This window comes from Cheilinus undulatus, linkage group 13, assembly GCF_018320785.1.
Source record: "Cheilinus undulatus linkage group 13, ASM1832078v1, whole genome shotgun sequence".
In the NCBI taxonomy this organism is placed as follows: Eukaryota; Metazoa; Chordata; class Actinopteri; order Labriformes; family Labridae; genus Cheilinus; species Cheilinus undulatus.
The window spans coordinates 33,572,268-33,598,471 of NC_054877.1; the positions used below are offsets into that span (position 1 = coordinate 33,572,268).

Sequence of the window (26,204 nt, forward strand, 5' to 3'; positions counted from 1 at the left end):
TATCGAACGTAGCCCATGCCTGGTCAGTTTGGACTGTGGCTGGGAACAGGAAGACCACTGGGATCCTCCTTTTCTTAGAAATTTGGCACAGGACCCCAAGCGTCCCCTGTGTGCAGCCCCACACTCTGACATCTCTCTATTATCCAAGACAGGCAGTGATACATTAACAAAGAGTTTGATAAACAATGAGCAGCTGTATTTGAACAAATGTATTACAAGACTCATGAAAATATCACATTAAAAGACACAAAATAACAAATAATACCACAAAATATTTGTTTAGGGTGCCCACAACTGTAAATATATCAAGAAAGCTAGATGTGTTTGCCTCTGGGTAATTTAACATCCTCTTTAAAGCACTTTAATTAGACAAGCTCAACATTTCAGGTCTTTTTGTAATTTGTGCCAAGTAAATGAAGCAGTAAACTTAATGTCTTTCATGGGAAGTTCTTGTGACAGAAATTAAAAGTCCCTGAACTTTAAAATAAACAACCCAGCCCGTTCATAAAGCAAACAGTGATTAGTGAGGGCTATGAAATTAGTGAGGAACCTCAGAGCTCCATGATACACTTAGCCCTCATTCACTGATGATGCACAGAACAAATAACATCACTTTGGCAGATAAAATGGAAGAATTAAGCTGAAGAACTGTAGTTGTTAGTAAAAAAACAAAAGAGGAAAACAAAGTTTAGTTTCTGAAATATTTGAAGACTGCTCTGACCTGGAGATTGACTACGTAACAAGAGGAGTGCTCTGTAAAATGTCAAAGTTCTGCTGCACTGAAGCTTAACCAGGAGCACAGTGGCATCCATAATTCTCAAATGAAAGAAGTTTGGCACAGCCTTCCAAGAGCTGGTCGCCCAGCCACACTGCCAAATCTCCCCCAAATGACCAAGAATCTGATGGTCACTCTTAGTGCTTTCAGATGGACATGGTTCTGGTTCTGGCTCTGTTCTGGAGTCTCAGAACCTTGGTTCTTTCTGATTAACCAGCCCACTTTCACACCTGTTTAATTGGAACCAAAGTGGGAGGATATGTTGGACATGTATCCAGCTCCACATTTGCCCATCTTCCTTGTTGTCCTGCTATTCTTTCTTCAGTTTCTTGAGTTGATTAATTATGTGGTCTGATATTCAGGTGAGCCCAGCCTTCGTCATCTCTTCTGCAAGTTCAGCATATAACTCGCTCTTCCTTGTACGATTCTCTAGCTTCACCTGGAGTTCTGTCTATACCCAGATCATCACCAAACATTTTGTCTCCTGAGCAGACCACTTTTTCTCTATTTTCCTCTCGTCTTCACAACCTACAATATGACATGCCCACTGATGATATCATGGTTCGCGAGGGGGACCAACTCCTCAGGTTCCAAACCACCTAAGCTTTTAGACCAGGCATGCCTATGAACATCACTGTGGTGTGGTACAGAAAAAGTTGGTACACCTGGTTAAAAACAATATTCTCTCCCAAAATATCCTGATACTGTGTTTTAACTGACCTTTCGCTGCACAAAATACATGAAGTAAACATCATGGTATTTTTTTTGGTTTTTAGTGGTTTGAAGACCAGAAACTTTCTATGTAAGTTCAGTTTATCTATTTATCTCTCCTCATAAATAAATAAATCTTCTGCCTGGAGGGCTTTTTGCTCCCTAAAATTAAATCAAAATCTCCAGGTCAAGCTGCATGTTGGCTCTGATGTAAAGCAGACACTGGCAGGAAATAAGGACTCAAAAGTCAAATGCGGCATTGGATGGGTAATTTAGATGATCCTCAAATCATAGAAGCACTTTAGGAATACTTACCAAGCTCTTTCTGAGTCTGGCAAGCTTTTATTTCTGCTCTTCGCTTATTTATTTCCTGTTGTTGTTTATTTTTAGTTTGTACTCAGTTTCCTTTGTTGTGAAGTAAAGGTTCTAGGAGCACATATGGTTTTAACCTGAAACAAGACTAGGTTAGAACCTAGTATATGGCTGACTGCAACTATTTGCGATACCTGTTGAAATGCCTGACTGCATTGTGAGTTTTGGCAGAGTGGATAGTTTTTGGGGTGTGTAAGTGTTCTGTCCCTTATGTCTGTGGGTTGAGAATTAAAGGATCCCAAAAGTTTAAAACATAAAGCCCTGTCATGGCAGATAGACTGTTTCATGTATGAATTGTATGAATATATTTCACATTCATCTAGGAAAGCTCCCATAGAGAGTGTTTAGGAAAGGACAGGACTTAAACAAAAATTCTCAGAAGGTGATTGGAGGAACGGTCTGGAAGTACAGTCAGTCAGTCAGTCAGTCAGTCAGTCAGTCAGTCAGTCAGTCTGTCACGCACAGACCCATGTATAGGGCCAACCCCAGTGGTCAGCCAAAAAAGTGGATAATAAACTGAGGCAAAGTGAGAAAGAATTCAACCTACTAGTTTTTCTTTGTTGAGTCAGTTCAGTGTTCAGTGGATCCTGCTGCAGACCCATTAAATAATGTCTAGGCTGTTTTTTTTATAAATGTTTTGGCTATTATAACATCCTGAAATCAGAGGAAATTCAAGCAACAAAAACAAAACAAACTAAAAAAGGCCTAGTAAAAGGTGTGTAGAAGAAAACAAAACTCTCAAGAACTCTTGGGTTCTTTTTGAAATACTTTAGTGTGTAAATATGCTACATCTATGCATCAGCTTTGGCCTTACGTTATACTGTTTTTCTCATATACATATTTGTAAAAAAAAAAGATTATTCAGGGCCTTAATATTTAATCCAACACCTGTCAATCTTTGTCATCTTTCTCTCTCTGCAGCTGAATCAGTCAGAGTCCAGTGTGGCCGGTTTGGTGGAGGTGTCATCAAGCAGGAAGAGGCTGTGGGCTCTGGGGGAGCTGTCAGCCATAGAGAGTGGATACAGACAGAATATAGAGCTCAAACACTCATATTCACAGGTATCTCAGCTAACACCCTCTCTTTCTCATAAACACACAGAGATGCGTCTATGTCTTAAATGTTTCTGTGATTCTGTTCTCCAGCTGAGGCCGCTCCCCAGGTCTGTCGCTGTCAGGACCGTGTATGAGGCCAGGAACTGGAGCTACCAGGTCCAACATGGAGCTGTGTGGGGGAGCCAGGAGTTCAGTCTGTCTGGTCTCTACTCTGCTCCTCCTGCTCTGGAGCTGGGGAACGAGACACTGAAGGGTAAACCTTGGCAGAGAAACTCTTGTGCAACCACGGCAGGAACAGAAACGTGTCTTTTCTTCATATTTAACAAACCAAAGGTTACTCATGCTTTGCCTTGTCTCTGGCTTCAGTTCAGATCAGCTGTGTGCCTCGATGGACCAGTTTAGAAGTGACACTGGAGCAATCCTTACAGGGCCGACTGGACAGTGTTTTACTTGGCTGGATGAGGCATGGACGATTGGAGCAGGTCAGACTGGGAAAATACCGTCAGATTTCATGTCCACGAGCAAGGAACTGTGCTGGTTTATTTTATATTTTGTGGGTCCGCAGATACCTCAGCTACACAGCTATATAAGCAAAAATACTTAAAAAGTGTTTTTTATGATGTCCCCTTTAAATTCAAAATCCCCAAGAATATATGATCACATACTTTGGAAATTTTCCTTCAGGAGAATTTAAAAAAGGTAAATATTTACACCCCAAAAATTTGGTTTTAGCATGTATAAACATCTATTTTTAGTCAAAATTGATTTGATTTGATTGATAAGCCACATCCAGCTATTCAAGCCATTATGAACAAAATTCCAAGGCCTGAACTTCTTGTTATTAAGGTTAAAATATTTGAGGAAATTTGACTTGAGTGTCTTGAAAATTAGTTACAACATCTGATGAGAAAAACACCATCATAATAATATTCATTTACAGATTTGATAATCTTTAGTTGTCATCATCATAAACATTTAGTTTGAGCATGAATAAAGTTCTTAACTACACATTTGCAACATAATAAAGAGATGAGTGATTGTTCTGGATTTTGAATTTCTGTTTTGTCGTCTGTACTCACATGCTCTTGTTTTCACCTGAAGGTTAGAGCGGTGAGCTTGTGGAGTTGCTCAGAGGAGAAAAATGAGACCAAACTGGAGCTGAAACAGCCGTTCTCCTCCACACTGAGCCAGCTGAACCTTCACAGTCTGACACATCGATCACAAAGGGAACGACACAGCAACCACTTGGTAAGCAGATTTTAACTGCCTTATTTTACTCTGTGAAATTAATTAGCATAGCTATTCAAGTAAATCAAGATGAGTCTGCTATTCTTAAAATTCGCTTTTAACACATCTCATGAACTAAAACATTGATATGATTCTTTTTATCACCTCCATTAAAGCACATATGTCTGCTGTGATAGACCCCACACGTTTACGTACATAAAACTCTTGGAAGGATTTTTTTAAACTCTTTTAAACACAGACTGAAATTATTGGTAACACTTTATGGGCATTTTTTTCTGGGGGCTCTGATTACCTAGTAAATTTTAAAGTTATAAGTGGTAATTATCTTGTAATCTATCAAGAAAAATGTGGAAATTATCTTGCATTAAATTTTTTTATTACTAGGAAATTACTATTCTTGAGGAAATTACTAAATAATTTCACTTGTTATTATAAAACAAAAAGGTAATAAGGGCCCACTGAAAATAAAGTGCTACCAAATCATTGATAATGTATGCCCTACAGTGACGTCAGCAAGGAGGTGGTGGAGTCATGCTTTGGGCCAGATTCATGAGGAGAGAGCTGGTAGATCCCTTTAGGGTCCCTGAAGGTGTGAAAATGACCTCGGCAAAGTATATAGAGTTTCTAACTGACCACTTTCTGCCATGGTATAAAAGAAGAGCAGTGCCTTCTGTAGCAAAATTTTCTCCATGCATGACAATGCACTATCTCATGCTGCAAAGAATAGCTCTGTGTCATTGGCTGCTATGGGCATAAAAGGAGAGAAAACTCATGGTGTGGCCCCCATCCTTCCCTGACCTCGACCCTATTGAGAACCTTTGGAGCATCCTCAAGCTAAAGATCTATGAGGGTGGGAGGCAGTTCACATCAAAACTACTGTTCTGGGAGGCTATTCTGACATCCTGCAAAGAAATTCATGCAGAAACTCGTCAAAAACTCACAAGTTCAATGGATGCAAGAATTGTGAAGGTGATATCAAAGAAGGGCTCCCATATTAACATGGAACTTTGCCTGTTAAGATGTTTTGATTGAAATAGCTTTTGATTTCAGTAAATATGATCTTCTTATGCTGCAGATTCAACAAATGACCATTTTTAGTTCTTTACAACCAAAAAAATGTTTTAAAACTCTGTTGTGCTTAACAATGTGGAAAAGTGCATTTTGGGGGTTTTATTTTTTTAAAAACAACGGTTTTCATTATGAAGTTGGTTCAAAAACATTTGAGTTATGCTCATATGGCTGATGACTTGAAAAATACTCTGTCATTTGCATTGATATTTCGGAAAATAAGAGAAAAATGTCATTTGCTTAATAATGTGGAAAGCGGTGTAGACAAGAGGTGTTAGGCTATACACCGTTACTGTTAGACGCCACATTTGTTTGGACAGAAATACACTCTTTAACTTTAAAAATAAAATGGGATTAAATTTTCGGTTAGGTTAGGGTAATGGTTAAGGTAAGGGTTAGGATATTAAAAATTAAAAACATCCTGCAAAACTTAATTACCAATCTTTAATAAAGCAGAGTGATCATCTGCTTACAGGAAAAAGCTTGTCCTCTATGAAAACAGTCTAACACAGCAATGTAGCTTATGTAGCTCCATTAGCTGTGTAAACTATGTAGATATTGTTGCTAATGTAGCTGTAGCTAAAGCTAAAGCCCCCTTATTGGATATCACTCTCTGATTAGACACTGCTTCACAGTGGATGTCAGTGAAACTTCACAACACCAGCAGAGATAAATAATGGAGGAGAAACGGAGTTTATAACAGACAATAAACGGACTCAACGGACTCTCAAGAGAACAGAAACATCAGAAGTTTTAAAGGCTCAATAACTGATGAGCCAGGATTGTAAAAAAGTGTTTGAAATAAGCATTCATAGTGAAATATTGATAATACATTCAATAAAATCAATATTAAAGAGTGAACCAGTATGGAATTTAATGTTTGATTTGTTTTCTGATTCACCTTCAAACATAAAACATGTTAAAAGCTCATGAAATCAACAGATTCAGATATAAATCTTCCCTTTCCCACCAAACGCTCAACATCATTTAGACGTTTTTTCAGTTTAAATTCGGTCCATCATAGCCTGGATTTAGTTAAAAGATAGCCGTAGAAAGTTGGGCTGTGTTTTGGTCCATATTTAGCCCAATAATAGTTAAAATATGAGCATATTAAAGCAACATCTTTATAGAGACGTCTTGTCAACAACCTGCAAATAAATGCTTTTCACTTTTCACTTTTAAATTAAATCTAGACGTTGTTTAGACGTAGTGGAGACATGTTTTTAAATGTTGTTTAAAAAATATTAAATATTGTTTTTGCTGGATGGGTTAGAAGTCAGTGATTTCTGTTTATTAGATTCTGAAGAGAATTAAAGTCAGACAGTGCAACAGTCTGTCTGGAAGAAACACATTTTAAATCATCGCGGGGCCATTAAAGTTTCTATCAGTCTGATCATTAGTGAGGGTTAGGTTTGATAGCCTTCACACTGAATAATTAGGATAATAAATAATTGATAAAGTATTTGCTTTATCAATTGCATGCAGAGTCTGCATGTTTTTATATACTGCACGTGTTTTCTGATCCCACACTGAGACCCAACGCTGTAAATGTGGATATTTGTTTCAAAAAAATAATTAATACAATATAAATAATTTAATACAGTACACATTTATGCAGACACAATCAGCTGTTATGCCTCCTGACAGCTGATTGATGAGCAACCTGCACCATCATAATAAACTGATGTTGCTTCACATGACACTGCAGAGGGAAGGATGTCCCATGGTCCGTTAAACATCAGTCTTTTGGCTTCAGTCCTCCACTTCAATTCCTCCAGTCTCTCCATGAGTCTCTGGTTGGGACGGACTAAGACTCAAGGAAAAGACTCAAGCCAGAGACCCAACCCATATAAAAGTCAAAGTGAGACTCAGCCCCAGTTTGCATATCTACCTACAAACTACATACATTATTTACCCCTGGGTTAGACTGCTAACCTTCTTCTCTGTTTTTTTTTTTTTTTTTCTGAAATGTGACTTAGCCTGTAATGTTTGTAATGTAGTATATCTTGAATGTAAATGCCAGACTTTGTTTCTGAATTAAGCTGCATTAGAAAAAAAAAATTGGTAATACGTTGTACCAGCAAATTAAGGCACTTTTGTTCTGACAGAGACAGTGTCTCCCATTAACAGTCTACGAGAGGGGTTGTCATAGGTCTGCAGCTCTTGGATGGAGAGCATAAACTCATTAGGGAGAAGGTTTTCTGAATTATAAGTTCAATGGGAAGTTTGACCATTTCCTCCATAGTTAAACATAACTGGTCTCCTTATTACATCAGTGGAGCTATGAGAGGGTGAAGTGCTCAGTGCTGTTGCCTCACATCAAACAGGTTCCTGTCATGAAATCGCATTCTACAGAGCCTTTTTGTGTGGAGTTTGCACACAAGGCTTCTCTCCAAGTACTCCAGCAGTCCCACAGTCCAAAAACATGCTCACAAGGTTAATTGGTGACTCTAAAGTGTCCGTAGGTATGAGTGTGAAAGTGACTGCTTGTTTGTCTCTATGTCAGCCCTGTGATTGGCTGACACTGGTCTAGGTTTTACCCCTACTCCTGCCCAGTAGGACTGGCTTTAGCCCCCTATGTCCCTAATGGGACAAATGGTACATATGGATTGTAAGACTGAATTTGCCCTTTTCTGGCTGTTTAGAATAATGCTGGTTTAAGGTAATTGTATGTTAACTCATACACTCCTTACATAAAGTCTATGTTAATTGAACCTTCTTGAATGTGCTTAAAAACAAGAAAATAAGGGGGAATCAATCATTTATTAAGTTAGAACAGTCTTATCACTGTATAATCATGTTTATTCAGATCTTTTTGTTAAGAATTGTAGTTTATATCTTTATCAAAATCATTGTGCATGCAGACCCACCTATCGTGGGACAGCTCAGTCCCTGCCAACATCTCCATCAGCCTGAACAAGCAGTGGCAGGACAACTCCAGCAGGGGGCAAGCTTGTGCTCAATTCTCAACACAACAGGTTGGTGGAGCCTGTTCTGACTTTCATGTCTGAATAATATTGTATAATAGACTATCCATTCACAGTAAAGGTGTTTGTTTGTATGTTCAGATGGACGTGCCCCTGGTTAAAGGCTGCATGTCGGTGGCTCAGGAAGGAGACTCATATTTACAAAATGCAGAGTTAAGATGGGACAACAGGAGCATCAGACAGGGAGTGAAGTACCAGGTAATTACTCACTCTCTCCTCATTGCTCTGCAGAGGGTTTGTGTTTCTTTTTCTTACTGTATCTACCCTGTTTCCAGAAGAGTCTGCGGGGCGTTCACAGCCTTCAGGTCAACTTAGGTATGGACAAAGTGTCTCCTGTACCCTGTCTATCACACACGCTCCTGGCTAAGATCCAGACCAACCTGAGAGATCGTTTGGAGCACACAGTGCAGCTGGGCCTCTGTCCTCCTCAGCCTGTGAGTCCACACATCTGCATCACTTTCTGTCTCTGGCAGCTGTTTTCACACCTGCACACCTGGCAAATTTCAAGGGAACAGTATGCTCCTGAAGTTTCTTTCAGCTGTGTAATGGCAGGAACCTCATGTAAAGTTTGTACTGTTAGGTAGAATGCAGGGGTAGGGGTCTCAGAACAAAGATAGCGTCTAAAAAAGATTTATTCACAGTACCTTTAAATGAGTGGAAAACAAGAAAATGAAGAGCAGAAACCATAACACTTGAAGTTCAACACAGATAAGTGATATGATAATAATAGTAGTGGTAATAATTACAACTTTCATAACTTAATAACTTTAATTTAATAACTTTATGTATAGCTCTTGTCAAAAATGAGTTACAAAATGCTTTACAATTAATACCACAAATTAATGAGCCACATGAATGAAAAAAAAACCTAGTTGAAAGAACAACAAGGCAGGAAAAAGGCGGCCAGCGAAAGTGAGAGAGGAGTTTTAGCAGATACAAAGGCTCTGATTAACAGAAAGACTGTGAAGCTTTTGCACCTGTTAAACCTGTGCAAACAAGTCTTAAAGATACTATCTTATTCACAGAATACATAATGGGTAAATGCATCCTTTCCTATGCTACAGAGCAAACAGCATCTTTGTGTGCCAGTGCTGTTGGTGTACATCACTAGCATTGGGTATCTTCTTTTTTTATTTTTTCTTCATGAATCACTGTTATTAGTCACCCTTTACATCTGTTAATGGGTTTTAAACCAATAAAAAGGGTCAAAAGAAGCTGACTATGGCCATTAAGTTATAAAAACATTCTTCATTCCCTGTAAAGTGGTGATTTTGAGGCTAGTAAGTTATGGTCAAACACCAGCGATATTTAATGGAACCATTTTAGACAATTCATCTGCCAAATGTCACCCACTTTCTGTGCAAAGAAAAGTGTGTAATGAACATTTCGACACCTTTTCTGTGGAGCCTTAAACAGTAAGCACTGCTGAATTTGTAAGTAATGTCAGTTGCAAACCTTAGGGTAACCAGGAAAATAATACCACCTCTGTAAAGGTACCGTATGTAAAATTGGGAACACAAGTTCTTTGCAATCATTTGATCTTGAATGTCCATTGTGGGTCAGGAAGTGGGGGACAGCCAACAGGAACCAATGGGAATGGAGGAAAGTTAGTTTTCTACATCTTTTAATGGACTTGTGCACTGCATTTATAATCAGAGAATTTCCATGTGTAGTGCTTAGCACATTTTTAGACCACCTGTCATAAAAACATGAAAACATAAATATTTTAGAAGTCTTTCAAAAACTTTTTTAAAACTAAAAATGTTATTATTTTTTTGGCACATAACAAATGGAAACAATTAAACAGCCCTTTTTCACACATAATAACCAAATAAATCTTCCTATTATGTACGGCCTCCTTTGGCATAGATAAAGAGCTCACATTGCAAGCTCCAGACAAAGACTTGCATTAGATGAAAGCTTTGTGCAATCAATCCTTGAATCTACTAAATCCCAAATTTGTTCGAATGGATTAGAATCCAGACTTTGACTTGGCCAGTCCATCAGTTCCAGTACTCCAGATTCCTTTTTCCTGGTCAAATAGTCTCTGCACAGCTTTTTACACTTGGGGTCATTGTCTTGTTGGTATATGAACCCACATTAAATCAGATTCAGTCCAGAAGGGATTCCATGATGCACTAAGATTTTCTTGTAGACGTTTTTGCTCAAGATAGTTGATTTTCACTAATTTACCCACACCATTTCCACAAATGGTATCCCATACCATCACTGAATCGCTACCATGTTTCGCTGTGGGTGAAATGCATCTGGCTTTAAAAAGTTCTCCAGCATTTCTGCGGACATAAACATGAAAATGCTGACCCAAGAGCTCAAACTTGGACTCGTCTGTCCAGAGTATCTTCTTCCAGTCATCAACAGTCCAGTGTTTGTGTTCCCCGACAAATCTGAGTCATCTCTGGATGTTTACAGGCTTCAGTAATGGCTTCTTAGCAGCTCTTCTTCCCTTTAAATCTTTTTTTCTGCCAGTCATCTGCTTATAGTCAGTCTGGAGACTTTCTCAGACTCTGCTCTAGAAGCATTCGTCTCTGCCTGAAGCTCATCTGTGGTCTTTCCTCTGTCTCTAGTACTTAAAATCTTGAGGGGTCTGACATCTGCTTAACTTTTGTTTTCTGCCTCTTCCTCGGCACATTTCCTAAGTACCAGTCTGTCAGAGTCAGACAATTGACTCCAAATCAAACTTGACCACACTGTGAGAATACTTTATGTCTTTCCCTATTCATCTCAGAGATCATCTGGCATCATGAAGTTTGAGCTCTCCACATTTAACCATTTTGAACAGGAATGAGGAATTTCAAACTAAATTCACCTTTTTATACCCAAAGCCGGCTCACTGGTTTCTTTGAGAAGTCAGAAATTAACCAAGCATAACATTCATCCTCTAGAACAAAATTTTCAATTCAGGAATGACAGTGAATAACTATAATTTAACATCTTAATCAAGTTCCTTGAAGTTGCCAGTTTCCTTCCCTACTTCCTTATGTGCTAAACCAAGGTAAACTGCACTGAACCAAACCAGACTGCTTGGTGGAGTTAAAAAAAAAATTGGCTTAATATTTCTTAAATATTCAAGTGTTTAACACTAATATAGATAAGCCTCCTTATAAGTATTATGTTCCATTTTTACCAAGTTTGTTCCACTTAATACTAATAGGCTAAATATTACACACTGTACCTTTAAGAACAACAGCTGAATAGAATAGGTACTTTCCTTCAGTAAAGTATGTTAAATCAACATTAATACTGTTACTCTGTCATTGTAATAACTATTACAACCAGTAGTTAAATCAGTCTTGAGCTGTCAGCAGCTCGATATTCATGTGTATTCATGTGAAAAATAAAATACACTGTAATTTTCCCCTACAGTTGTTGATGTAAATCAGCAATGATCTGTCACTTTTTGGTTGCTCTTTAAAGTATTTCTGTCTTAAAGACACTGAAGAATCTCTGCAGGTAAGTGTCTTATTACTTATGATTGATTTGTAAGCCTTAAACCTTTAATTTTATATGATAACAATGTCCCCTGGTCACTTTTACATTCTTCTTATTAGAATTACATCATGCCTCAGTGCTGATTTAACTCATGAGCTGTTGTTTCTTCTCTGTCTCAGACTCTTTCCTGGTCAGGGTCGCACAGAGTAAACTCAGGAGAGGAGCTGTTTTACTCTCAGTCTCGTCTGTCGGTGACAGGACAGCCTAACAGATGCAGCATCACTTTCGCCCTGACAAACTCGTCAACAGCACAGGGCGCCAACATGTCTCTGTTCTCTGAGGTATCAAACCAAAGAACCCCCTTTAGTGAATGCAGCTTAAAGGGCACATCATGTCACTGTTAAGCTATGGGCTACATTTGCTTTTTATTACAGCTGTAATAAAAAACAAATGTACTGTGATATGTGATATGGCATTGTTAGAATTAGATTAAAAAGCACTCTGTACAGTGGCTGCTGCTCTGTGCAAACTGCTTGACCTTTTCCTGTTGGGGACAATTTTTATCCTCTTTGGAAAGAAGCATCTTTAAGGGTTAATGTTAGAATGAGGTAAAAGCAAGGGTTTTGGGTCTGAATACAGTTTTGATGGTTTATGAGAAAAGTATGCTGCTGGGGGGGGGGCTACAATATTAGTATTGTAGCTTGTTACTATTGATAACATCCGTCAAACACATCAAACCAAAAACATTGCCGAGCATAAAGTAACAAATTTCAATCGTAGAATTTGAAGAGTAATTATGCTTTGATCAGTTTTGGGTTGAGAGTAGCTATAGAACCTTTTGGTGGATTTGGTGGCCAGATTTAATGTGCACCTACCGATTTGATGTAAGATGGCAGACAAAGAGGCTAACAGGTCAAAGTTAAGAAAAAAGAACTTTAATGGTGTAGAGAACCCAAAATATAATGACCTCATATGAGGATGAGGGGTCATAGGAGGTTAAGACAGCGGTTCTCAAGTGGTCTAGCCTCAGGACAAATTTGACCCAAATTTCCCAAAATTTTCAATAACCCATGTTTATATAATAAAAAATATTGTGGTTTGGATCTTGGATGGAAATACTGAGAAAACATTTAAATATATCCATTATCTGACCCACCAGTTAGAACTACTGGTTTAGACAGAAATATGCCAAAATGGGGTCAAATTTAATGCTGTTTGGAACAGGAAGACTGGTTCTTATTAGTAAGCAAAATCAAATGGTTTGTATCTCTAAAATGAGCTCCAGTTCCCATCAATCTAAGGGAGGCTGGATGGACATAAATAAAGCCATGCGTTTTGTTCACTGACAGACTGATAACACATTCAAGGCCACCTCTTCGAGCAGTCTAAGCTACTGGGTATCACATTGTCTTCAGTATGCTTGAGGTGCATCCACACCTTACATTAAGGATTACCACTTGTTATTCAAATGCCCAAAACAAACATTAATCAGTATTAATTCAAGGTCTAAACAGGGTCTAAATGTTATGGCTTCACTCCTAGCTCCATATGTCTGTTGCTTTTATTACACAGTTGATGGTTGAAACAGAGGGAAAAATCCTTGTCTGGCCATGTCCAAGGTTTGCACAAAAGTAAGATAAAGAACACAATTGTTGTATTAGAGGTTGTAGGTGTGTGAGCCTGTTGGTGATGACAAGACTCCTTAAAGTATCAGCCCCCAACCAAGAGATTAGACCAGTACATGATATGCTGTGAAACCACAGCAATGTTTTTAGCCCTCTAAATATTGGTGTACAAATGTGTGTGTACATTTCACAGTCTAGGATTGGTAACTGGAGTGTCGAGGTGGGGGGCAGCGCCCTGTCTTGGCTTGGGGGGTCTGGACTACAGTTGCAGGCCAGACTGGACCGCAGGGAGAAGATATGGCTGAATGGGAGTGTAGAGGGTCAATGTCTGAAGACAACAGCCGGTTATGTGAACGGTAAAAACTCACTTATTACAGCAAAAATGTTCAAATTAATTCTTTCTTTAAAGGATTAAAATCTGTTCTTATGCAGGACCAGGGCCAAGTGAAGATGTGACTGTCACAGTCTGTGTGGGAAAGAATCACAGTTTAATGCTTGATGTGCAGAAAAGAGACGGTGGCATGAAACCAGAAATCCTGGGCCTTCTGTCTGTGGGATTGGCCAACCAGAGGCTGATGTTAAGAGCAACTGGCTGTTTGGAGAGTCTCAACACCATAGAGGTATGACTAACCATGAAAACACCTTTTTTTTTAACAATGCAGTTGCAGCAAAATGCATTAAATCATATTTGTTGTTATCAAAATAGGCTAGGATTCAATATTTGAACTCTCAGATAAAGAAGAAACTACTAGAGAGAATCAAGATAATGCAACATCTCCTTACTGAATTCAGACAGCAGGTAAACACAACACACACCAACTCAGGATGCTTTACATGAACAAATACATGCAACTTAATGTTCAACAGCACATGTTGAAATCTACTAAAGTGCAAACATTCAACTTAGTGTGATGAAAGTTCTTCTCCTTAGTCCACAGACAGTCAGCTGCTCCAGGAGCTGAACACTGTGCTGCTTCCTGTAATCCAGCGAGTAGAGGCTGTGTTGGCTAACAGAGAGAAAGGTCTGTTTGCTCTGTGGCATAGCAGCCATCTGCGGTTCCTTGTCACTGACAGCTTGCCACGATTTCTCAGCCTGCTGCAGCACGCCTCTTTGCTGGGACAACAAGAACTGAGGAGTGAGTCCAGTCCAGTCAGCCTGCTGCTGTGTTGGGCAAAACAATCAAGCATCTTGCATGTCTGTCTGTCTTTCTGTCTGTGTCAGTTTGCACACCACATCGTTGCTCCAATTGTCCTTGATACCTCTTAGAAGATTTCTTGGGTGTACTGGTTCAAAACTGGTGCCATGAAAAATTCATGAATGCATGCAGATTTTCAATAAAATGCCAAAATGTTGCGCCAAGAAATCATTTGGGGACTTGTGCTGTGTCCCATTTACCCCAGAAGTTTGATGTCGGAGCTGGCAATGACGTTACAACCTGAGTTGAATGAGTTCAATATGCTACCAGCTCGTAAGAGTTAGAGACAGAGCCAGAAAACAACTGGACTTTGTTAAAACACACCAACATGGAATGGTATTTGGATGATACACCTGCTCCACTATCCCTGATTAAAGTAAGCTCTCTTCAAAGCACTTCTCCGCGGTCATATTAAACATGATAATACATAAGACGTGTCACACGTCGCTGTTAGAATCATTCACTGAGACATCACAGTTTAATTGCGGTTATGTCATATGTAAACATGTTTGAATACTGGTCTGTCTCTCCGTAGCCAACATCAGACTGCAGGTAGGCTGTGTGCGCACTAGAAATGTGTAAATAAGTCAAAAGGCACAACTTTAATTCTCCCCTTATTGTGTTGTTGGCCTATCACAGCAGATATGCTTGTATATTATTTGGGGAAAAACACCCCCTTTCCATGCAAATTGGCCCTATTACATTAAGCATCTAATGATGAAAACAATAATAACACAGCATAAATAGAGTAAAGAATAACCTACTGTCTATGGGAGCTGATGGCAGACAAACTTTCCAGAGATCAGGAAACAATTCCACCTCTAACCTTATAATAAATGATAACTAATGTGTAAATACGGTCAGTAAACATTAGTTTTACATTACTATTACTAAGGCTCCGTCGACACAGAGACGAATTCAGGAATATATGCAAGTTTTTTGTCGTATCAGCATTTCATCCACATGGAAACAGCATTTTGGGAGGCTGTAAATGCTGCTTTTTGAAACCGGGTCCCAGAGTGAACAAATCTGTAAACACTTACCGTTTTGTCTCCGTGTGGACAGCCAACCGCATCTTTTTTGAAACAATCACGTCACACATAGCGTAGCCCACTTACCCCGCATGTGCATGTCGTACCAAAGCAACAATGGTGGATTACAGGGGTGTGTTTGTGCTGTAGAAGCTACTGAGCTTATAATGGCTTTTACAGCAAAATCTAATGCTCTTTCACCACCACTGAGAACAGCATACAACATGTGTTCTTAAGTCCAACACAGTGAACAACCAGGAGGGCAACTAGAAGAAAGTTTGGGCCGTTTTCTGTGATGTTCTTCTCTCTTTTGGTGCATTTCCATGGCAGTGTTACAGCACCACGTACAGGCTTGGCATATATAGCTACTATAGTGTTTCCAGTTGTTTTCTGTGGTTCTGTGCTTACATGGACATTTCCTGAAACAATTCTGTATTTACAGGAAACTTTTTCAAAACGAAATGGAAATATAACGTTTTCGTCTTTGTGTGGACAAGGCCTAAGTCAAAACCAGGAGTTGAATCCATTCAAGAGAGGAAACTTAATCAAAGTGGTGCTTAAGTGAGCATATCGATATCGCTTTTATTTAAATGCACATCTGTTATTCTAAATATACACACCTTTATGTGGGTGCAGCAGGAGTGGGTGCATGCACTGCAGGAGTGGGTGGTAATGGTCCAAAATCCAACAAGGGCAGGCAGAAATGGGACTAAGGCTATGTTTACACTGCAGGCCTTAATGCTCACTTCTGATCTTTTCTCAGATCTGATTTTTTTGCCTGTTCACACTGCAGTCAACTTCCAAAAGATCAGATTACTTATCTGATTTAGAACCACATACGAAAGTGGCGTGAATCTGATTCGAAAACGCCAGATTCAATGTGACTTGCACTGTCTACACTGTTAGAAAAAAAAACAGACACAAGTCACATGTAAGTAAAAAAATCAGATTCAGGTCACTTTCAACTGCAGTGTGAACTTAGCCGAAGAAATGAGCCCCACGTCTTATAAAACTGTTGAATTAGTCTCATAAACTCACAGCTTGTAACTCTTTTTTTAAAATTATGACTTAAATCTCATCAAAGTTTGACTTTAATCTCTAAATCTTAGAAATGTTTTCTCTAATGTGTCTCAAATTTACTTTGATGTTGCTTTAAATCAAACTAAAAGTCAGGAACAACAGTAAGTATTTCAGTTTTTTCATTTTTTGTAGCAGATGAATTCGTACAAAAGCACATGTGCATGTGTAAAAAACCTCTAAGTAACCAAAGAATATATATAAACTACACTGAGAAGACATGAAATCTAATACAATACCATCAAATTTCAGAGTTAGGATATAAAAACAGTTACAAAAGAAAGATGATGCCCAGGAAAGAATGAAAAACATTGGCATTGTATAGCCAAGTGTCTATGTTTGTGTATGAACAATGAATTGGTGTGTGTATTTACAGATGTGCCTCTTAGCTATTAGATAAGATGGTTAAGTCAGTCCCTGCCTTTCCTCACAGCCTCTAATCTCATTTTTAACTTATAAAAACTAATTCCTCCTTTTTTACGTCATTAACTGACGCATGAAGAACATCTCCCTCACAATTGTTTCTGTTTTTGCACAATCTGTTTTTACAATCACAATGGAAATCTCTATTAAGATCACTATGACGACTGCTCCTCTTGCTGCTGTGTTTCTTGTAACTTAAAAGTGACAAATGATCTGCTGTCGCTCATGGAATGAAAACATCAAGGCAGTGTTTTGTGCTCCATCTTCAGGGCCTCTTGCCACTCTGGCAGGTGTGTATCAGGATGTGAAGGGGGAGAAACTGGAGGCTCTGTGGAGGAAGGCTGTATCTTTGTGGACTGATGGGCTGGTCGAGGTCCTCCCTGCTCTGTTAGAGAATCCTCAGCTGAGGCCGCTTGCTCAGGCTTGTGTCGCCACGCTCAGCACCGCCCTGGATGTGGTGAGAAATGTTTTGTAGTTCAATTATTCAATCAAGACCCTCGTCAATAATTATAATTGGTTTGTGCTCTCTTTGAACAGGCAGGGCAGCAAACCTGCCACTGGGTGGAGACCAGGTTGGCAATGGCTCTGTCTGGAGTCAGGAAACATCTGGCATCTGTCTACAAATTCTCCCCCAGGTACCCCAGAGGTCTTGGATGTCTGAGTGGTACATAGAGTAAAGCTCACTAAGCCTGTCCTTACATAAAGATATTAAACAGATCAAGGGAACATTTTTTCAGTAAAGTCTTAGCATGCCAACCCTGCTCAAAAAGGAACCAAACTCTCAAACTCAGCTTCATTTACTTTTTTTGTTCTTTTTTTCCCTTTTTTTCAGTGGGAAAGTTGTTATCATGTTTCATCGGTCTGCTATTGAATCAATCTAAAATTGAATCAGATTTGAACTAACTCTGAAATATTGTTGAAATGTTTGGACAAAAAAACCCAAATGATTCCATTTAGTGATATGGAACTGACTGGTGTCTGTTTCTTCAGCAAGTGTTCGGTGATGGCATCAGTGCCGTTTCCACTGTTGCCCTGGGATCGAACGACCCAGGCTGGTCTGGTGGAGATCCTCTTGGAAGAGTGGATCTTCGGGCCCCTGCAGACCCTCACGTCCATCAGGCCTGTGGCTGAACTTTACCGCCTGAAAAGGAAGATCATGGATAGCCCATTTATATGTAAGGCTGTGCTTAAGTTCTTTAGTGCTAGTGAGAACCTAATCTCTAGCTAGAGAGTCTACAGAATCTCTAGACAGAGAAGAGACATACAGAAAGATAGAGATAGAGAAGGTTTGGGTTTTAGTGCATGTAGGAGAAAGAGCCAATGCCAAAAGCAGGCAGAACATTGTCCACACTTTAACAGTTTAAAATCTTTATAAAATTGCAGCAAACATTTCATTATATTGCATAAATCCACCTTGAAATCAGCACTTAGCAGTGTTTAGCATAGTTTCAGTGGCAAGGAAAACCTTATTTTTAATGGGCATTAACCTTTACCAGAACTACATTTATGTGGCTCGGCCATCAGCTAAAGCTGTGTCAGGACTGGAGAGGGATAGAGGTGCAGACAGAGAGAAGAGGGAAATGCAGAAAAAACAGAGAGGAGAGAAAGATGCAGAATATAAGAGAGGAGGGAGATGCACAGAGAACAAAGAGAAAAGAGAGATGCAGAAAAAAACAGAGAAGGGAGATGCAGATAAAAAGAAAGACAGATGCTGTAAAAATGCAGAAAAGCAAAAGAGAGAAGAGGAATATGGGGGGGGGAGTGGGAGTGGGAGATGCAACAAAAATACAAAAAAAACGGAGATGTAGAAGGATAGAACATGAAGGTGCAGAAACATACAGAAAAGAGAGATGCAGTTAGAGTGTTGAGTGAGATGCCAAAAAAAGAAAGAGAAAGATGTGCGAGAACAAAGGAAGATGCAAAATGAAACAGACATAAGATGCAGTAGGACCTATGGATGAGATGCAGAAAATACAGAGAAAACAGATAAAGAGAGGAGAGGAGAAGAAGATGCAGCAAAAAAAAGTAGATGCAGGAAGAGAGAAGAGAGAGATGCAGAAGTAAAGAAAAGGGAGATGGAGAAGGTTGCAGAAAATGGAAATGCAGTAAAGAAGGGGATGCAGAGAGAGAAAGGAGAAAGATAAATGAGAACAGAGGGAGATGCGAAATAAAACAGATGAGGGAGATGTGAAAAGACCTACAGATGAGACACTGAAAAAAAAATCAGAGAAAAGGGAGATGCAGAAAGAGAGAAGGTGGAGATTCTTCATGAGAACAGAGGGAGATGCAATATAAAACAATGAGAAATGGGAGATGTAGTAAGAGAGAAGAGGGAGATTTAATGAAGGAGAAGACAAACAGGAGGGAGATGCATAAATAAAGAGGAGGATGCAGAAAGACAGAAGACAAGCACAGCAATGACAGTGAACACAACAGATTGCCATAAGGTCATAAATCCATCTTAATTTCTCGTATATTGCTATAATGTCAGTGATTATGCAAACAATATGCAAAGAATTGGCAGTAACAGTCATGTTTGATTGCACTTTGATATTAGCATCAGTGAAGAAGATGATAATGAACTGGAGAGGACTGGTCTCAATAACAGAAACAGACCGTCTCTCCTATAATAATAGTAACAGTTTGGTATTTGCAGGATGGTCATGTAGACTGCTCACTATAATACTAGCATTAGTAGCACATAATTCACTTACATTACTACTCATACTGACTACAATGGTTTCTGAAATGGTAGAAATCACATTGTTATCCTCTGTGCCTGTCCTTCAGATCAGGCTCTGTTGGTGGCAGATCAGTTTGTGGTGACATTTGATGGTCATCTGTATGAGCTCCCAGGCTCCTGTCCTCTGCTCCTGGCTCAGGATGTCAGCTCTGAGTCTTCATTTACACTCATGCTTGGTTCGGACTCTAACACCTTCCTACTAATAGGAATGGATAACAACACCATCAGCATCCAGAGAAACGGACAGGTTTGTGTGGATAGGAATAGAACTCCAAACAAATTAATTGATTATTTAATGTTTGACATGTCTTTAAAAAGACATGAATAAAGAGAATATCTTTTGTGTTTTAGGTGAAGTCCAACTGTCAGAGCGGTGTGACACACACATTTCACAGTGAAAATGGAGTGGCTGTCAGAAGAGGGTCACACACTGTTCAGGTGTTCAATCAGAATGGAGCATCAGTGTCATGTGACTTGCTGCTTCAGGTTTGCAGCTTCACTCTGGAGGGTTGGCTGCATGGTAGGAAACTTATAATTCAGGAAATCCTAATCCAAAACTGGAACAATAATTTAATGCTTGTTTTTAAAAACTTTCATCTGTTTTTGTCCTCACAGGCTTGTCCACTGGTCTGTTAGGGACCAATGACAATGAAGCAGGAAACGATTTCCCTTTACCCGATGGATCTCAAGCTGACAGCATGGACAGGTTTTTCCACAGTTGGCAGGTGAGATGAGTGAAAAGCTGATTTTCATGCTTAATATGACATATCTTAATTTTTTGTTAATTAAGTGCAGTGGCACTCTAACAAGTTACAAATTCCCCACAATGCAGTGAAAAGAGAGCATTTATTTTTACTGGGTTAAAAAGTCAACTTCTGCTCTCCTAGGTATTTTCCACAAGGGTGTTTCTAAATAGCTCCATCTGCTATTTGAAGAACAAATTGCCAAGAAAACATGAAAGCCAATTTAAGAAATCCAGGTTTGGAAATTTTTGCTGCAGACCTGGAAAAAAACGAGGCAGATTAGTTAGTCCTCAGTAAAAACATCAGGCAGAAATGATGGTGTTTCAGTGCTTAGCACACAGACGGCTGAAAACACTGAACTACCATTACCATGTATTAGAAATAAGCGCATCCAAACAGACACAGAAATTCTCAAAGAATTTGTCTATGACAGAATCTTACATTTATATTGACCTTTGGGTCCCAAACCCACCAGTTCAGAACCACTAATCTAGAACATGTGGAAGTTACACTCCTTGAATCAAATTGTGGGGGAAAAAAAATTCATGATGTTCAATTTTTTTAGATTTACCTGTACATGGTGTAAAAGAGAAAAGTGGGGAAAGGGAGGATATTTTAATATTTCAAAGCAGGGCTGGAGGAGAATGTGTCAGAGTGGAATTCAACCTGTTCAACTGCATGGGGAGAATTCTGTTGGACAAAATGTCCTTATAAGATTTTTTTTAACACCATTGCAAAAAAGACATCAGGTTGGTGATTACAGTTGCTGCAGGCTATGGGGAATAAATAATGCCAACCTTTATTTTATTTCTTAAACTGCCTGGTCATTATTCTTGTGACTGCAAGCACTGTCATGAGGAAATGGCTGAAAACCTACCCATCTGCTAGTGTTGATAGATATCACAACAAATGTATGTTGTGGAACAGAAATGACCTTGGCCTTGCAAAAATCAGTGACTGTTAACAAAGGACCTATTAAGACTTTGTAGATTTTAGATTTAGTGCAGAGACAATCTTTTTGGAAATATTTCCAAAAATGCAAAGAGCTGAGTAATAGCACATCCACATGAGTAGCACCATTCGATTGCTTCCTCAGTTGCTGATAAATTGAGTTGGTGTAATAATAATTATAATTATTTATAATTCTAATTATAATAATTAAGTTTCTTACCTTTATACAACTTACAAACAAGATCCAGCAGTACATCATTACTGCATTTTACCTTCACACTAGCACATGATGCTACTGTAAATTCCCATGTGAATAAGTTTAATGAACATTCATGAGTCTAATTCCTCGTTGCAGTTTGATCATCTTTTTGTGTCTCCAGATGAAACCAGAGTGTATCAAACCATCTGGTGTAAAGGAGCACTCCATCAGCCCTGTGAGCTGTGATTTCCTGTTCTCCTCTCCTGACTCCCCGCTGAGTTCCTGTTTCAGGGTGGTGAGTGCAAAAACTCAAAGATTACATGAATACAAAATACTTAAATGTGACTAAGAATTTCTGTAGGAAAACCTATAGTTTTCTATTTAATCAAGTATCCTTGGTCTTAAATACATGCCTGATGTTTGTGATAAGACAAATGGCTTAAAAATCGAATCACAATCTTGAGTTATGAATATTTTAATCATAGATAGACCTCATGCTGTCATAGATTCACTCTGTTTGAGTCAACTTCTAAAGCTAAGAGGCTGCAGTTACTGCCTAGTCCTGTCTGGCCCAGTTGAGGTGTTTACATGCAAGAGACACTCTGACTTTGAAGGATTTAGGTTAAGATGGTTTGAGTCAGACTTACATGTTAACTGAGTCTTCAAAAGGAAACAAACAAGACTAACATGTTTATATGAAGGGATGAAACAGTTGTGGATTTTAATAGCCATGATAAAAATTTCTCCACAGTTATCATACCATTCAAATTTTAAAGGAGACATATTATGCAAAAATCACTTTTTCAGACTTTTCTAACACAAATATGTGCCCCTGGCCTGTCCACAATCCCCTCAAATACCAGAAAAATCTATTCCCTCTCCCCCTCTCTTTCTCTACTTTTCAGAGAATGTGTGCTGAAACAAGCTGTTCTCAGAATTAGCTCCTGGTGATCTCACCAGGAGTGTAAGTACCCGCCCTCAGGTTTGGTTGGCCCTCCCCCACTTGGAGGAAAGTCCTGCCCTCCTCTACTGATCTTCTCAACTGCCAGCTGAGATGCTGGATAGTTCAATGGGTTATCCTGCTGACTATGGTCTGGAAGGAAGGAAGGGTTGATGGTTCAAATCCCAGTCAAGTTCTAACCTTTGGATAAAAGTGTCTGTAGTACCAGGAGTACTGCATCCATTTCCTGAGAGGGGTGGAGTCAGACAGCTAATTACCATTTAAAGCCACAGACACAGAAACGGCTCGTTCTGAGAGGGGCTGAAATAGAGGGGGTTTTAAACGTACAACGTACATGTTTAGGGGACCTCTGAGACCAATTTAAGCTTGTCTTAAAAGGGTATAATATGTCTCCTTAATGATCAGTAAAAGTGTTTGGCATATCTCGGTAACTTCTGTAAAAATATGAGACATACAATTCTGACCTCTTCTTACCTTAAATTGAGTTAACTACCAAGAAAACATCAGAGACCCATCACAAGAAAGCCACGTGCAGTAAAATAAATAGGACACTTATGTTGTTATAAACTTTGATCAGATAGAGGGCAGCAGGTCTTTGAAAAATATTTTCATGTAACTTTTAAGTTTTGCCAAAAAGAAATCCTCTAAAATAAAAGTGCATATTTTTCAGCCAATGTATCACACAGGAAAATCTCATTAAGCTTGGGGGAGAGCAAAGTGGTTCTCTGCATCCCTGCGTGACGTGAGCATGAAATCGAGGACGTCGCATAGAGGAAATTAAACTGAGAACCTGATACCTGCTGACAAAGTTGATATGCTCTCCCTCAGGCATGTAGAGCTGTAAATCTGAAGTGTTTGTGTGTTAACAGCAGTGTGTCTGTGTCATCAGGTGGGTCCTGGTCAGTTTTTGTCTGTGTGTGAGATGAGCTCCTCAAAAGCCCCCTGCAGATTAGCATCTGCTTTTGTTCATCTCTGTCAGCAGAACTACATACCTCTGGAGGTGCCTGTGCAGTGCTGTGAGTTCCACCATTACACAAACAGGATGTGCATGATTGGATTAGATGCTCAGTCTGATAGTTCACTGTCCCAGTGTGCAGATGTTTTAAAACTATCTGGGCTATAATCAGATTGTACCTTTGTTCTTGTTTTTCAGTGAAAGGATGAAGGAAGGATGACTTCATGAAGGGTAAAGACGGTGATTGTGACCTCTGTTAGCTGCTAGATCAAAGTGTACACTTTTATACCACTGTTCATGCTATATTTTACTTATATTCTTTGTTTTATGATTAAATTTGAACTGTTGCACATCATTATACCCTCTCTAGAGTACACTTTTGTTCTGGGGATACTGTCCCAGGGATGTAAATGTAAACTAACTAGAGCAAGCACTTTTAAAGTAAAAGTGTGGGCTCTTTTTTTTGTGTTTTCTAGTACAAGTAGTACAAACACTTGGCCTCATTCATCAAAGGTTGTAAAAATTATTCTGACATTCACCATTTTTTTTTAATTTGTGATTTTTTTCTTAACTAAGAACAAAGCCTTACAACACACCAGGGTACTCTTACGCACATTTAAGTGCAAATAATACCGGATAAATTATACATTTTGCACTTATCAGCACTGGAATATGCTAAATCAAGAACAATCTGTAACATTAGATTATCTTTAACTGCATATTTATAATTTTAGCCCTTTTATGTTATTAGATAATATGTGTAAATGCACAACTAAAATGGTTAACATTTAATAATACCATGCAATGTCTGATCTTAACTACAAAATGTTAAAATATAAATAGAAACCTGTATTCAACCAGGAAAAACTTATTAAGAATCTTATTTACAAGAGTATCTGGCAAAGACAGGCAGCAGAATATTCAACAGTTGCAGACATAAAACGAAGAAACAGTTACTGACACAGATCAATCAAATCCTTGTCACAGAGCACTGTGACACTAGAGGACACTTCATCCTCTAGTGCTTTCAATCTAAAAAGGTTTAAATAGAACAACTCAAAGAAAACCAAAGAAAAACAGTCTATAGGAGCAGCACACCTGAAACTCCTTTTGCCTATTTCCACATGTGCTTTGGGAACAGAGGGCAAAATAAGTCTTCTGAGTGAGTCACAGAGTGAAGACTGTTGCTTCCAGCACTTTTCACATGTGTAGACTCACACAAGTATGAGGGAAGCAGGTTCAGAATAGCCTTATAAATAAGGACTGATTTTGACTACTGAGGGCTTGATTACAGAGAAGACAATTATGAGTTAAGGACTTAAGATTGGGGCTATGGGTTCACTGAGTGAGACAGTGTGGCATTCTGTGTATCTGAGCATGAGGATGGAAGTCAGAATCTTTTGGTCCTCGGTCTTTCCAGTCTTACTATATTTTTGTGAGGCCTGGACGTTGACTGATGGCCAGAGGCACCGACTGAACTTCTCTTCGGCACATCTTTGGGTACCATTGGCAAAACTGTGTGTCTAATACTGACGTGCTCAGGAAAGCAGGGATGAGAATGGTCTGCTTCTTGATACTGGAATAGCAGCTATGCTTTTACGGGCACCTGGCACGCTATCCCAGTGGGCTGGTCCAGACGATGGGGGCAACTGTGTGCATCATGGGAGGGACAGGAGGATACTTGGAGCAGTGGGACATGGGCCTGGTGGATTGCCATCAGGAGGCCGGAGCAGTACAGGACTAAGGCTGGCACGACAAAGTGCCAGTATGGCATACGCTCCCATACCTGACCTAACCTGACTTAAGAATGGTGATGAACCTCAGTGACCCATGGTATACAGTATCCAAAGATTTAAGGCATTGAAAAAATGCATGCATCTCCATGATCGATCAGAGGCATAAACGTGACAGAAACAAGTCTTTTCTTAGCAGCAAGAGTAAAAAAACAAGACTTTCTGAAATACCAAATTACAACTTTAACTTCTTTACAACCTGCCTGATGTGAAGCTTAATAGATAGGAAATCATTAATGAAGAATCTAAGGTATTTATTAGACGATACAGATCCAATCACATTACTGAGATGCAGAACAGAAGGCAAGTCCAGCTGCTTTTTTTTAGTTTGAGAACATCATGACTTTAGTTTTATCAGGATTCAAACCCATGTTTCTTCATAAGTAAATTAGACCATAACAAATTTGATTTGTCATAATTATGTTTAAAAATTTTGGGTGTTAACCTTTAAATCTGAGGAGTTATTTCTGAAACAGACTGAAATTAATATTGCTCCTTCTTTATGACAAATCAAAACAACAAGAGCATGAACATTAGGATTTATTCGCTGTTTTTATAAAGTCTGAAACAGCTTTGGCAGGGTAGGTGTCTAATGTGACCAAATGAATGATTAAAAAACTTTATATTTTTCACAGGAAAGATTGTCAGTGAGTTATTCCTTTGTCTGTTTTTAGTCAACAAGATTTGTTCGGGGTTTTTTTTGTCTTAAAATGGAAAAGATTTCACATGAACAGGAGAAAATCATTTATCCTCAGGGGCTACTAAAACTGACAAAAACCAGAGGTTCCTCACACTAGCTTTAATCACACTGGAGTGTGTCTCTTTATTACTTGTCTGATCTGT

At 39.0% G+C, this 26,204-nt stretch overlaps 1 protein-coding gene across 1 annotated transcript in view; it reads left to right on the top strand.

The window, feature by feature from the left end:
- The window catches only part of LOC121520216, a 49,037-nt gene extending 25,182 nt beyond the window's left edge, over positions 1-23,855 (top strand). The window contains exons 30-50 of the mRNA XM_041803591.1: positions 2,780-2,917; positions 3,002-3,164; positions 3,278-3,393; positions 4,013-4,159; positions 8,092-8,205; positions 8,296-8,412; positions 8,490-8,648; positions 11,844-12,005; positions 13,483-13,645; positions 13,722-13,909; positions 13,996-14,088; positions 14,221-14,425; positions 17,286-17,473; positions 17,554-17,651; positions 18,007-18,191; positions 19,807-20,006; positions 20,111-20,279; positions 20,375-20,484; positions 21,834-21,947; positions 23,503-23,629; positions 23,767-23,855. Coding sequence (XP_041659525.1) covers positions 2,780-2,917; positions 3,002-3,164; positions 3,278-3,393; positions 4,013-4,159; positions 8,092-8,205; positions 8,296-8,412; positions 8,490-8,648; positions 11,844-12,005; positions 13,483-13,645; positions 13,722-13,909; positions 13,996-14,088; positions 14,221-14,425; positions 17,286-17,473; positions 17,554-17,651; positions 18,007-18,191; positions 19,807-20,006; positions 20,111-20,279; positions 20,375-20,484; positions 21,834-21,947; positions 23,503-23,629; positions 23,767-23,777 — 2,967 coding nt within the window. The 3' untranslated portion in view covers positions 23,778-23,855. The remainder of the gene's footprint in view (positions 1-2,779; positions 2,918-3,001; positions 3,165-3,277; positions 3,394-4,012; positions 4,160-8,091; positions 8,206-8,295; positions 8,413-8,489; positions 8,649-11,843; positions 12,006-13,482; positions 13,646-13,721; positions 13,910-13,995; positions 14,089-14,220; positions 14,426-17,285; positions 17,474-17,553; positions 17,652-18,006; positions 18,192-19,806; positions 20,007-20,110; positions 20,280-20,374; positions 20,485-21,833; positions 21,948-23,502; positions 23,630-23,766) is intronic.
- The last annotated feature ends 2,349 nt before the right edge of the window (positions 23,856-26,204 follow it).